We start from the raw sequence: 13683 nt of genomic DNA, 5'->3' as shown, positions 1-13683 counted from the left end.
TCAATACTACAATGGTGCTAATATTATAGTTAATAGTTGTTTCATAATATTCGTTGAGAATATTTGATTTGATATTTTGTTTTTAATTTTAATTTTATTTCACACAACAATCAGTCGCTTTATCACTGGTAATCGACATTTTTGATTTTACAAAGAACTACTTTTTTACACAAACCTGCTATTTTCACATTATTCATCCGCACTAATCGCTTTTACTATTATTATTGCTCTATTTGCAGCTACTATTTGGTTCGTTCCTTTTTAATCGCGTTCTTCATATTTGCTCACAAATGAGTTGAGACCTTGTAGCTGAGAGCCGTCATAGAGCGACATCTTTAGTCGCTTGCATTTGGCGCGTCGATTCTTGAACCAAAACTGAACATTTTTACTTTCCAAGCGAGGGAACTTCTGCCTGCAAAGGTGAAAAATATGCAAACGTTTTATAAATAGGTAAGTGTTGATTCGTGAAAGTATAATAATAATAAGAAATAATGGCGGGTCGATTTTTTTGTTGTGTAAAGTCAGGACTATGAAAACTTATCGGAGATAGGGCGTTTCTGAAATAGGGCATTGTTGAAAAGCTTTCTGAGATAGGCTGCCGAGATAGGTCGATCTTCCACTGAGCCGTCGATAAACCCATACAAGCTGACTTCGAAAACGTATCTATACATTTTGACTGCATTACTTAAATGGTATCAATTTATCCTTACCATAATAAAGGAAAGCCCTATCATCCATTTTTTTCTTTTCACGGTAGTTATAAATCTTTATAAAAAAAGTTGAACTGAAGAACACTGGTTTTCAATGAACAGTGATACTAGTTTAATTATTTCGTAGTTGTTTTTAAGTTATTTTTGGTCCTTGGCGAGTCATCTACCGATTTTTGTACAAATCTGAACTTCGAAGGAAAATTTATTATAGCCTTTCTATATTAAGGAAACGATATGTATGTGTATACAAGTAAACAAAAAAAGTTCGAGGTATACCTCCGGGTATAAAGCATTTTTCCAAGGCATTTCGGTTTTTTTTTTTGGACGAACTTAGGCGACCCTTTTGTACGTATTTCGGTGACATTAAAAAAAAGGATATTTAGCTCAACTGGAATAATGGAAATTTTTAAGAGTTTATTGATGGTGAGCTTTAATTAACTAAAATTAGGGTGAGGTCAGTAAATTTTGGAACGAAAGAATTTTTATCCTCGGGACAAGAACATCGATATATCATACTTTTAGAGCAGACTTTATATGCCGAAGATCTAAAGAAAAATGTGAGAAGGCGACTCCTACGCTCGGCCAAAAAAATAAAAATTTAAGGAAAAAGATACCATACCAAAAACCTTTTATAGCATGCTTTTATACAAACTTTAAGCACTTCTTTACGGCACTACATCAATATGTTAAGTAAAAGAAACAAACTCCAAATTGATTTTAGACCCATGGTTTTTTCGGCAAATTTGCTTAAAATTACACGTAGAATCCTCCTATGCTATACGCCTATAGTCGAAAAAATTTGACCCGCCCTAATGTGCATTAGTACACATACAGGTCAAGGATAGAAGACAGATTAGGATGTTCATGGATCCAGCACTAGTTTTTCAATTGCAATGTAAAGATGACCCGCAATCCATCGGGCCATGGTGACATTCTTCAACTCTTGGCAACAAGAAACACGGTAGCATTGTTTGGATACCAGACCACTGCTAGATCTAAGGAAATGAAGTAGGCGAGGAACTGGAAGAAAAGGCTAATCGTCTGTGCCTGTGGAACCGCAACCATTTTGTGACCTCTGCTTTGGGATCTACTGGTACCGAGTGGTAAACTCAGAACGGTAGTAAGCACCGAGGAGCGGTAGGTGGTCTCGAACAGGACAAAATTTATGGCTATCCTTTCGCTTTGAGTAGATCCAACATCAAGTTGCTCACATTGTACCTAAGCGGTCACAACCAGATGGCACTGACTACGGTTGGTGAATGACGAATTTATCTTGTAGGCGAAGAGAGGTAGGACCATATTCAGCACGCATTTAATAGGTAAGAAGACAGCATCTTTTGTTTTTAAGATTATGGAATTATAGGCCGACTTTGAATAGAAGATGGTTTTGTTTTACGAGAAGATATTTCATGGTAAAAGTAGGCTCAGAGTTTTGTCGTTGTCCGCTAAGAGGCGATCGTTTTTGTGAAAAGCTTTTTTTTGGAATCTAGCCTGGATCGTACAGGGTATCAGTATGCATCTGCAACCACTCGAAAGTAAGGGAAGGAAATGGAAATTAGGGAATTGAAAATACTCCCTTTGAAATAATTTCGGTGCATTTAGCCAGTAAGTAGGTTCGAAAAATTATTTCACCAGAATTTTTAACTATCTAATTTCATATCTAATTTTATGCTGTATAATTTATCTTTTCAAATTAATGTGTTTTTGGCGATTAATCGGCAGAAATTTCAACAGAAAAAAAATGAGTTTGATCCTTTCTATATTAAGACAACGAAATGTATATATACTAATTAATTTACTCGTAAATTTCTTTGAACTTACCTGTAAGGCATTGTGTTTAGGTCTTCTGTATACTTCAGTATTAAATTGTGCGATGGATGTGTGTTCATAGCGAACCATTGCTCCAGTTTCGGCACCTCCGTGACCGGATCAATGAAGGTACGATTCCTTTTACGTCGCTCCTCATTCGACATGCTCGACAAATTCAAACCGCTCGGATTCATTAGCGCATTTGGTGGCATACCCGCGGCAGCCGCTGCAGCAGCGGCATGGTGCGCATGCGGATGATTGGCAGCCGCTTGACCGAACCCGGGTATATAATGGCTCATGTACATAAAGGACTGTGAGAACATCGAATTGGGTACCATTGAAAATGGCATATCTTTGCGTTGTGCTAAGGCATTAGCCAAGTCGGGCGATGGCGAACAGTAATCATCAAGCTGAGATGCATCATTCTCGTCGTCGTCATCATCTTCCATATCAAGATCATCATCCTCCTCTTTGGGCGAATTCATTTTGGGTGAGGAATGTGCTTGCGGTTGTGTGTTCACAGCATCATAGGACTGCTCATTGATATTATTGCTGCTGTTGTTGTTAGTGCTATCGCTAGTGGCAATGTTGATATTAGTGTTGGCATTGCTTGCATTATTGTTGTTATTATTATTATTGCTATTGTTGTGCTCTGTTTCATTTTGCTGACTAATTGTTGTATTCTCATTGGGATTGTCGCCTTGTTGGTCGCCTGTTTGTGCTTCGCTTGGTTTATCCTGCGGCTGTGTCTCCTCCTCCGTATAGCTGCGCGAGCATGCGCGTAGCGATTGATTTAGCGAACCGTTCAGCATCGATTGGCAGTCAGCTTCACTTTTCACCAAGATCTCTGCTTCAACCATATCACGAAGACTCTCCTTTTGTTCCGTATTTCCGTCAGCGCCCTCAAGCGGTGAATTGCGGTTGCGTTCGTGTGTGGTCAGCGAGAGCGGTAGTTGTGGCGAGCCTGGTCGACTATTGTCTTCATCCATGTCTTCCGAATGCTGTGACATTGTGTCCACATCTTCCGACTTCAGACTCAACGGACTCTTTAGGAAGTCATGTGACATGGCTAAATTAATGTTAGTACTATTCAATTGCTGACTGCCGCCGCTGCTGCTTGAGCTTTGACCCAGCTGTCCGTGCTGATTCAGCACAAAACCATTGAGGCCGGGATGACCCAGCGCTGCCAAACCACCTCGCATTTCGGCGCGTTTCTGAGCGGCGCGCGCATTTTTAAACCAATACACAACATTATTTACATCCAGCGGCTTGCGGCCACGACGCGATTCTAACGCATTCAATTGCACTACATACGTTTGTATTTGTTGACGTGATGGATGCGGATTTTCTTGGAACCATTTCTGTAGCTTCGGCAACTCCATCTCTGGATCAAAACTGGTGCGCATGCGTGTCTTTTGATTTGGATATTGTGAGTGTGGATGGTGATGATGATGGTGCATCGACGGATGCATGGCTGGATGTACCAGCATATTGGGATGATGTGTGGAGGCAGCACCTGGTGGACCATGATGTGTAGCATCATTCATAAGCAGTGAATCATGACTGCCACTGAGACTGGGCATATTGCCACCAGGAACATTGCCTACGCCCGAGGCAGCATGTAGGCCGGCTTGTGCAGCAGCGGCGGCAGCAGCGGCTGCTGCTACGGCCGCCGAGCCGACTTTGAAGTCCATTTCGTTGGGCACTGATGTTGGTGCAGTTAGGAACGGTAACATTTTTGGGGCAATACTTGATTGAGGCGTTAGTTGTTGCGACCACCATTGATCGAATTTGCGACGCAATTCATCGGAAATCTCACCCGAGGGAAAGGCGTACGGATTTTGGTAAGAGGTGCGGCATATTTGTGAAAGCGTCATCTGTGGATGGCAGAAAAAAGTGGATCATTTTTAAGTTAGTTTTTGGCTTATTGTTATATAAAGTTATAAGTGAAGTGTTCCGCACACGCGAAGCTTTCTTCTTTTAATTCAATAGTAAAACCGCGCCTTGAGCTCGCAAAGGTTATTACAATTTCTAAAATTTTATCCTGGTAAATGTGAAAGTTTGAGACTGAGCGGGTGAGTATGTTTGTGGCTCTTTGACGCTTAAGCGTAAGGAATTTTTTTATGAGACTTAATAGGAATATTGACTTGCTTGGATCGGAACTATTTCTTTCACATTTATTTGCCAAGAGTTCTTCCTTGGCTTGGTTCATTATACTAAAGCCAGTCTTCCGACATGAGGTACTATTCGATGCGAACTCATATGTATGTGTACATATAGAACATTTTTTGAAGAGAGTTGCCACTTTTTTAATAGTAAAAAACAACTAATTAATAGGGTTAATAAAATATTACAACAATGTGGGCGTCGACAGAAAGCGATGCAAAAACTATTTATTTTGCAAATATTTTTGAAGTGGGCTGCCACCTGTTTGTTAGAAAAGTTTCAATAACAAGTCAAATCAGTTACTTTAATACGAATATCAAATTAGAGTGTTTTAAGAAAGCTGCAGCATTTCAAGCAAATTTCTAAGAGTATTGCCACTTATTAGAAATTCAAAATAAATTTAAATGACAAATAAAATTAAATATTTTTTTAATTAAATTAAATCTATTTAATTAATAATTGAAATGAAGTAGCGAGGGAGACATAAGAAAGCTTTATTTTAAAGACATTGTTGAATATGTTTGTTGAGAAACTCGAAATCAAAATAGCTAACAAGTTAAACGAAATATTTTTATATGTGATACCCATATAACGAGTTTTAAGAATCCCTTATTTGGAAAATATTTTTAAAGAGAGCTACTGCCTGCTTAAAAGTTGAAATCCATTTAATTAACAAGTTAGTTTGAATATTTTGATCTTGGTGTCAAACGAGTAAGGTTTTATATTTTATTTATTTTTTTTTTAATTTTTGAAGACGGTTGAAACTTGATCAAAAAGCTAAAATCAATGTAGTTAATAATTTAATTTAAACTTTTTAATACACATAGGGATCAATCGAAAATAATTTAAAGGGATTTTTTATTTATATTTATTAAGAGGGTTGCCACTTGTTTTGAAATATAGAATCAATTAAGTAACACATCTAACGAGATATTTGAATAGGGCCGTCAAATCAAAGAGTGCTTAAAAGCTTTATTTCGAAGCAATTTCTGAAAAGGGTTGCCACCCGTTTAGTAATTTAATTTAAATATATTTTTTTAATATATGGGTGCCAAGGGATAGAAGTCAAAGCAAATTTTTCGTAGATTTTAAGCCCAACCAATTTTATTATAATAAAGTGCAAGTTTTAAGTAGCTAGGAATTACTGTTGATTTTTGGCAATTTTTTTTCATCAAAAAATCAACGCGATTTTTGACTAACTTCGAACTTGCATTTTTTGACTAGAATTTAATTGGCTGCAAAACTGCATACTCAAAAAAATTCTAAAAAATCTGATTAAAAAGCTGAAAGTTTTAATGAAAATTTGCTGCATTTTCGCGAGTTTTGCAAAAAGTTTAGGAATTATATTTTTATGTTTTTTGTTGTTGAATGAACCATGTTTTTATACAAAATTGGCGGAAAAATACTAGAATGAAAATTGTTGCATATGTATATGTGAAAAATTTGCTGTGCCAATACTCAGCTCCGACAGTGTAGGTATGTAAATTAACTTTTTCCGACTATGTTACATCCATATCAGTGATGGAAATGTATGTATAGTAGGTACAATTATACTTTTTTATTCCTTTCATAATTTGAAACATTTTCTTCTTATCCAAATAAATTTTCTTAGAATTTCTTTCCTGCTTGTAAATAGTTATACCAACCTAGTGCAGCCGAACCCATCAGGGCTTGCATAGCAGATTAGTTCTCTCGACCCATCTCTTCTTGGCCTTCGTCTACGTTGCAATGTCATTCGCATGTCAACAATGTCGTGCGCCCTTTGTTTATGTATGTTGTGTTAATAAGGAAGTTTTCTATGTTTGTGTTTCAGACCGAAGTCATACCGAAGAGCGTAGAGCGAAGATATAATAAGAAGGGACAAAACACGTTATAATTGTAGCGAGTGTGAGTAACAGGAGCGTGCCTCCTCTTTTGTCCAAATACGTTTTTTGATTGGATGAAAGGGGAAGGCACAACCTATTATTACCTACGTTCGTTGGTCATACCAAATTTTTCGGTATATGAAATTTCTGAGGTAAACTACTACTCATTCTGAAAAATCAAAATCGCCGCCTCCAAACCATACTATGCTAAGTCTGACTAAGTCTAAGGTATGGTTTGGAGGCGTCGAAATGATCAGAATAATTCGAAAGCATTCGATATAACAGATTGCAGTGATACTATATATAACATTTGCAGCATAAGGCCAAACTGTAATAAAGCAAGCGTGGCCTTAGTTATGTATTAAGTAAAGTTTATGCTCTTTTAGTTAAAACTTTTTATACCTTTGTAGTAAGTAAGATTTCTCTCCATAGGGGTCTATAAAATTTCGTAGGGTAAGGATTTAATTTAAGGATATATAGAGATGTGTTTTAGAGCCAATTTTCGTCATCCCTTGTCAAACTTGTTTTGAAGACAAGCCGGCTTGAACTACATATGTACATATACAATCTTCAGTGCCGTTTCTCGTTCGAGAGCAGACAAGATGAAAGTGCGTTCCAAAACACATCATACACCAACGCTATCGGAGAACTTCTTCAAAAACTGAAGCTTTTTCGCGCCTAATTTTCCAGAATGATTACACTTTGAGCAATAATGGCGCGTTATTTCTCGTTTAAGCATGTTTCACTTAAAATTATTTAACTTATAAGTGTTTAAAAACCTTTGGTAACAAGTAGTCATTATCTATCGTAACCCATGACTGTTGATGCCGAAATTTCCCAACCGTTAACTGTATATGGCTGAAGCTTTGAAGCCCATAAGTATCAGTCTAATAAATAATAACATTTTGCAATGAATTGCACTTGACTAGGAAATTTTTCCAATAACACAAGTTAATACTCTGCTTAAATCTAAGCAATGGTGCAGTGCCATCAGCTAATAGACGAACGGTTGAACAATCGCGTAAGCAATGAGCATGCACATTAGGGTGGACCTTCAATGTAGGAAGCAAATTTTTACATCAGACTTCCTAAGCCTCAACCCCTACGTCGATGCTGCTGTAGTCGAAAATGTCACATATAAATTTTGGTCAAAGTTCAGATTCCTCTATGGAGACTCAAAAAATTTAAATACATTTTTTCCCCGTCTGATACCCAAAATCTATACTACCATAGTCGAAGATATAAGATATAAATTTTGGTCCGGATCGAATTCGGTTAAGGTGTGTCGTATAGGGATCAAAGTTCAAATTACCCTATGCAGACGTCTTAACCGACTCCAATCGGAAATAAAATTTATATGTGATATCCTCGACTTTAGCAGCATCGATTTTGGGCATAGAATGAAGAAAAATATTTTTAATTTTTTTGAGTCCCTACAAGCATCAGGTCTTTGACCCCTTTGTGACACGCCTTAACCGTCTCCAATCGGTGCCAAAATTTATATGTGATATCTCTGACAGTGGTATTACCGATTGAGGGGGTGAGACCTGAAAAAATCCTTCATTTGATTTTTTAAGGACCACCCTAATGCACATACATATATTCACATAGAAGTAGTAAACCATTCCACCAATCATCCAACGATATTCAAACCTAACTAATCCTCCACTAATATCAAAACACAGTAACGGACGCATATGTACATACATACATACAGACATAGGTGTATACATATGTACGAATCCATAATGCGCTTTACCGCTGCAAACATAAATTTTCCAACCCACTTCTGTCACCTGTTAAGTGTCCACCATAAAAATCACAGCTCAATACATATTGTATACCACTCTCAACACTCGAGTGCTGTGGGATTCGTTTAGCTCGCGAATGGGTTGGTGTGATTGCAAGACGTTAAATCACTTCAAATTTGAAATTGTTATTCATTACGTTGACAGCTGATATCAGTCAAAATACTAATACGTATTGTGAGTATTTTTGATTTTTTGCTAAACTAGGTATGTACGTATGTATGTATGTACATATAAAAAAAGACCATTAATTCGTCATGCGAGTGAGTGAACGTTTTATCACCGAGATATATGTGAACATAGAATTGGTAGTTTGTGTGTTTTAATGTGGTGGCTTTTAGGTAAAGTCCGCTAAAGTAATGTGTGTATGTACTTTTTAACACAATCGCTGAAGATAGGTGTTAACTACAATATTTGTACACATAATACATACATACATACATATGTATGTACTTTATTTTTTGATCGCAAGCTAGAGGAAAGTGGTGCCTTATTTAAGCTCATAAGATATAGAAGTAGATTTATAAGCAGACATATTTACATACATAAATACATATGTCGATATTGGCTACTGTTATCAGTTAAAGAAGATACTCTAATCATTTAAGCTACGCTTGGCATTACGTAAAAAAGTTTGTAAAGAATTTTTTCACAAATGCATATATACATATGTACATAAATACTTAATACATATGTACATACATATATAGCATGTTGGTGATGTAGTGCATGACGGGTAAAATAAATATTTTGATTTAGTTGTAGGCTTAGCGGTAAAAAAAAAAACTAATACATGATAATGCAAAGTTAACCCTTACGGGTAAATAAATATACATAGGTATTAGATAGATATACATCTACGTATTTATGACAACCTATTTTCTAGGCAGTCGTTGTTTACTAATAGGGATTTTGATTTATCAACTGATACCGACTTTTTCTAAAACTATGCACATACATATATCGTGCTTGATTTACAAGGATCGCAAACCACTTTTCAGAGGACAAAACTTATACCACATGAAGTTCTGGTCTGTTGGAAATGTCTGGATAAAAGTGGCTGTGTATTATGAAATAATCGGAAATGTGCAGATGCTCGCATGCCTGGGTATATTAGGTGCTGTGGACACTGCACCTTAAGAGGTGCTGAATATGATCCTTCACTTTAAGTTACCACAAGTATTCGTAATAAGTGCAGCCGTAAAGGGTCCTTATATTAAAACGGACCGGCAACGCCCTTTTGGGGGCTTGAAAGAGGTGAGCGAACGGAACTGATTATATCACGTCATTCTGGGGCTTCCGCTTTAGAATTCTTACATGATTTCCCACAAGTGTAGAACAGGACCGAGGACTCAAAGGTGGAAAAAAGAGTCAGCGCAGTTCTCTATTCAAGTCTGACGCATGCTGTGTCTTTCAGGCGGAGTTATCCGCCATACAGATAAGGCTACATGTCTCATACAAAGCATTAAGTACCTGTCAGAGAGAGTCACTATAATGGTTGACAGCCAATCCGCATTGAACGAGTTATGATCATAGATAAAGGTGTAAAAAATAGGTCGGAAATATAGCGCATCGCCAGCATCGCTGAGTCATGTCAAAGCCATTCATTGCTGTGTTGCTGGACATAGCAATACCGATGCGAACGAAATAGCCGGTGGGCTAGCTAGACACAGTTTGGAAATGCAGACCATTAAAGCATCAAACTCCCAACTATCACCGATTTCTGAAATATGGGTCTTTATGGCCGAGGCCTTTTGCAGAAAAGGATTCAATTTGCCACTACATATATACATAAGTCAATACTAAGTTTTCAAAACATGGCGACCCAAGCACTTAGAATCAGGGACGTGAACCGGATGAAAAATTTGTTTGGTTCGCTTCAGCGGTTCGATTGGTTTTGGATTGGTTTGTCAAAGCGGTTTTTTGGTCTTTGAACCGGGGTTTCGGTTCGGTTCAACGGTTCGAAAAACAAAACAAGTTTAAGTGTCAAGTGTCAAGTGCAACAACGCGCAAGGTTAAGAGTCAAGTGTCTGTCAAATGAGATGGGTTGCCTTTACATTTGATATTGTCACATGGTAAACAAACATGATGGGTAAGAAAAAAAGTGGGTACATTTATCTATTGAAAATTGGTTGAAACGAACCTTTCAGTCTTTATAGAAAGTGATTCGGTTTTCGGTTCGGATCAAACATTTGTGGAAAATTTCGGTTCGGTTAACGGTTCAGTATAGTTAATAGAAAAGAGCGGTTTTCCGGTTCAAAACCGGTTCGGTTCAAAACCGGTTCACGTCCCTGCTTAGAATCAATCAGGCTTTCTCACCAGCTTGGTAAATATAACGGAAGTGAAAATGTCTGACCTCTATATTTTCATTCGGGGTAGTAAATGGTTTAACAGACACTATAAGAACACTTTCGAATAACCCCGTTTAGAGGGAACGATATATAATTTTTTTAAATTTCTTTTCAGACAATTGGTATAACAGGCTTTGGCAAACATAGTTGTGAAGCGATACTCAGTTAAACAACGCGTGAAAGTGTTTCAAAGATTTCCAGAATATCAGAGTTCTGCAAGAAGTGCATTTCGCGCATTACTATAAGGCAAAATATCACCTAAACGGAACAAAAAAAAAAAACGAAACTGCCGCATTTGGGGTACCGGAAATCCACATGTCATATATGAAAAACTTATGTAGCCACGAACCACTGTATGGTGTGGTTTTTGAGCTGGCGGATTTACCGTCAGATGACATGAACTTGGACAATTTGTTGATTTTTCAGGACGCTGCTACTTGCTACACAGCGCATGAAACAACGGCCAACGAACGAAGTTCCCAGGATTCATAATCTCACGGAACAATGAGGTCAAATGGCGGCCGGAATCTTTGGATTTGACACCGCTGCACTTCTTTCCCTGGAATTAGGTGAAGAGTATGGTCTATGCCAATAAGCCCAAGATGATTCCAGAGCTGAAGAACGAAATCATTTGCATTATAAATGATATACTCATCGCACTATGTTCAAAGCCATGGAAGAGCTTGATATACGGCATCATGTGCTGCCAAAGCAATCGTAGTGGGCTAATATACATCGTCATCGGTATAAAAATTGTTAATTAATCGAACAAGGTGAGGTAAGAATGGTTTTGCAAAGCTTCATTTCATTGGTATGTTTTCATACACAACAGAAAAAGATTAAGGTCTAAATTGTAAAAAATTGCAGATAATTTCCTTTTAACACATAATAAATTAACCACAAACATATGATTGTACAATAAATGTATGTGCATATTTTTCCAGCAAATATGCGTAATTTAATAAATTATCTAAAGCGTCGAAATTCGCTTGATTCGTCATACATTAACCCCATAATCGCAAATATTTGTAATGAGCTAAATGCAATAATGAGTCAAATGTTTGTTTAAATGCCAAGAAAGAGCGATATCGTCACATAAGCTAATAGGAAAAATATTCACAAGAAAAATATGCTCCGACAAATAGCTTATTAACAGCAAACAATTAAAAAGAGATACTTCTCAGTAAATTCAAAATTTCGGGACTTTTTTTTCGAGATTTGCGAATATCATGACGAAATAAAAAATTAGGTGTCTTCTTTTTTTGACAAAGAATGTAAAAAAAATCAATTTCACCCCAAAAAAAATATTGAGGTGTAAATATTATATGGAATGACCCATATGGTATATGGGGTATGGAAAAAGGGATATTTCCTGCAGTAAACGTTTTAGTGTGGGCAACAACGATATTTTTTAAATAAGGCAGATCAGAATATGCGCTCTCTGGGAAGACAACACCTGTAATTATTGTACCATGGTTTCAAACCCATTTATTTATTATTTATTTCATGGCAGGAGAGCTTCGCAAACAATATAGAAGCAATTTTTTCGATTCAAGTTGTTGATAAGTAATGAATATCTAAATCCGATCATACTTTGAATTGCCATGAAAATAAAACTTAAGAAAGTTTTATTACATAGCAGATGGGAAGTGCATGTGCAAAAATTCCATAATATGAAAATCCATATAAATGAAATTTTTGCACATACAGCAGTACATAGCATGCATTTAAGCGCCCGGTGTTAGCAGTCGCGTCTAAACAATTATAAAAAAAAAAAAACTAAACTATACTTATGTACATATATACATTTTTGCGTTTTTCGTTGGATTGAGTTTTTGATAGTCTATAAATATAACGAAACTACAGATATAACGAAGCTTTTGTCCCATCCCTTCAAGTTCGTTACATCGAGGATTCACATTATTAGGCATTGCTTTGAGGTATCTAATCGTAGGCAGAGGACGTTATCACCAGGATGTACATACATAAATATGCGCCACTACGATGAAAGGTACTACGGTTGCTACATTTCAGTCACCAACCCCAATCGAGTTAAGAACAGATTAGCCATTAAATAAAAGCATGCATGAGTTATCAAAAGTTTTTGGTTGTGTAGTGAACTTTTCTCATTGCATACATATGTAAATAACGTCGAGGGCGGGGCTTTTTATACTTTTATGCAAAATGTTATTCGACAATAAACCGATTAGTGTCACGAAATACTCATTTCATTAGTTTTGTGCTAACGCTAAACCGATTTTGTAGCACTTTTCTTAAGTTCAAAGTGAATACAAAAAGAGAAGCACTAATTAACGTTTTTGATTATATTTAAGCTTTCAAATTTTTCTAATTGGTAGTGTTCTAATTGGTAGTGTGTGGTGTTGCTTTGGGGATCGTGCCATCTTTGGAAGAATTAGTTAATTATGCATGTACATATCGTCGTTTAAAGTACAAAACCGCATATCGTCATTTTGCAAAACCGCGTAACTGACATTGGTTGCCAAAAATTGGATTTGCTCACACAAGCTTTTGGCACAATCCTTGTCCATTCGTCCTGAAATATACTAGGCAAATATGCGATTGCTTTACAAAATAGAGAACCATTTTAAAAAATGAGTATTTTACGCTCTAGAAAATAATTTCTACAACTTCACATACACGGTTTTGCATTTTGTTGATACGCGGTTTTGCACTTGAAACGACGATATAATATCTATGTATGTGCATAAGCGTGGTTCAAAAACACATGCGGGGGAACAAAAGTTCAAAGTATAATGAAATGGAAAAATACCCGTATTTTTTGTTTAAAAAAATTTATTTATAACTGTTTGAAAGCCAATAATGTTTTCCGTGTATTTTGTATGGGGAAAACCATTTTTCGTAGAAGTGGTATAGAATTGTTGAAAATCAATATTTTTTAATAATTGCTATTTTTAAAACCCCAAAAATACAATGGGGTACCCATAAAAAATCG

At 36.6% G+C, this 13683-nt stretch overlaps 1 protein-coding gene across 1 annotated transcript in view; it reads right to left on the bottom strand.

Annotated features, from left to right (window-relative positions):
* Nucleotides 1-261: 261 nt before the first annotated feature.
* The window catches only part of LOC118743901, an 80972-nt gene continuing 67550 nt past the window's right edge, over nt 262-13683 (bottom strand). The window contains exons 4-5 of the mRNA XM_036476663.1: nt 2532-4396; nt 262-412 (exon numbers count right to left, since the gene is read on the bottom strand). Of these exons, the coding sequence (XP_036332556.1) occupies nt 262-412; nt 2532-4396 (2016 nt within the window). The remainder of the gene's footprint in view (nt 413-2531; nt 4397-13683) is intronic.

This window comes from Rhagoletis pomonella, unplaced genomic scaffold (genome assembly GCF_013731165.1).
Source record: "Rhagoletis pomonella isolate Grant_MI unplaced genomic scaffold, Rhpom_1.0 Rhpom_scaffold_00007, whole genome shotgun sequence".
Classification (NCBI taxonomy): Eukaryota; Metazoa; Arthropoda; class Insecta; order Diptera; family Tephritidae; genus Rhagoletis; species Rhagoletis pomonella.
Note: the sequence above shows the minus strand (reverse complement) of the source record. Positions and strands in the feature narration are given on the sequence as shown.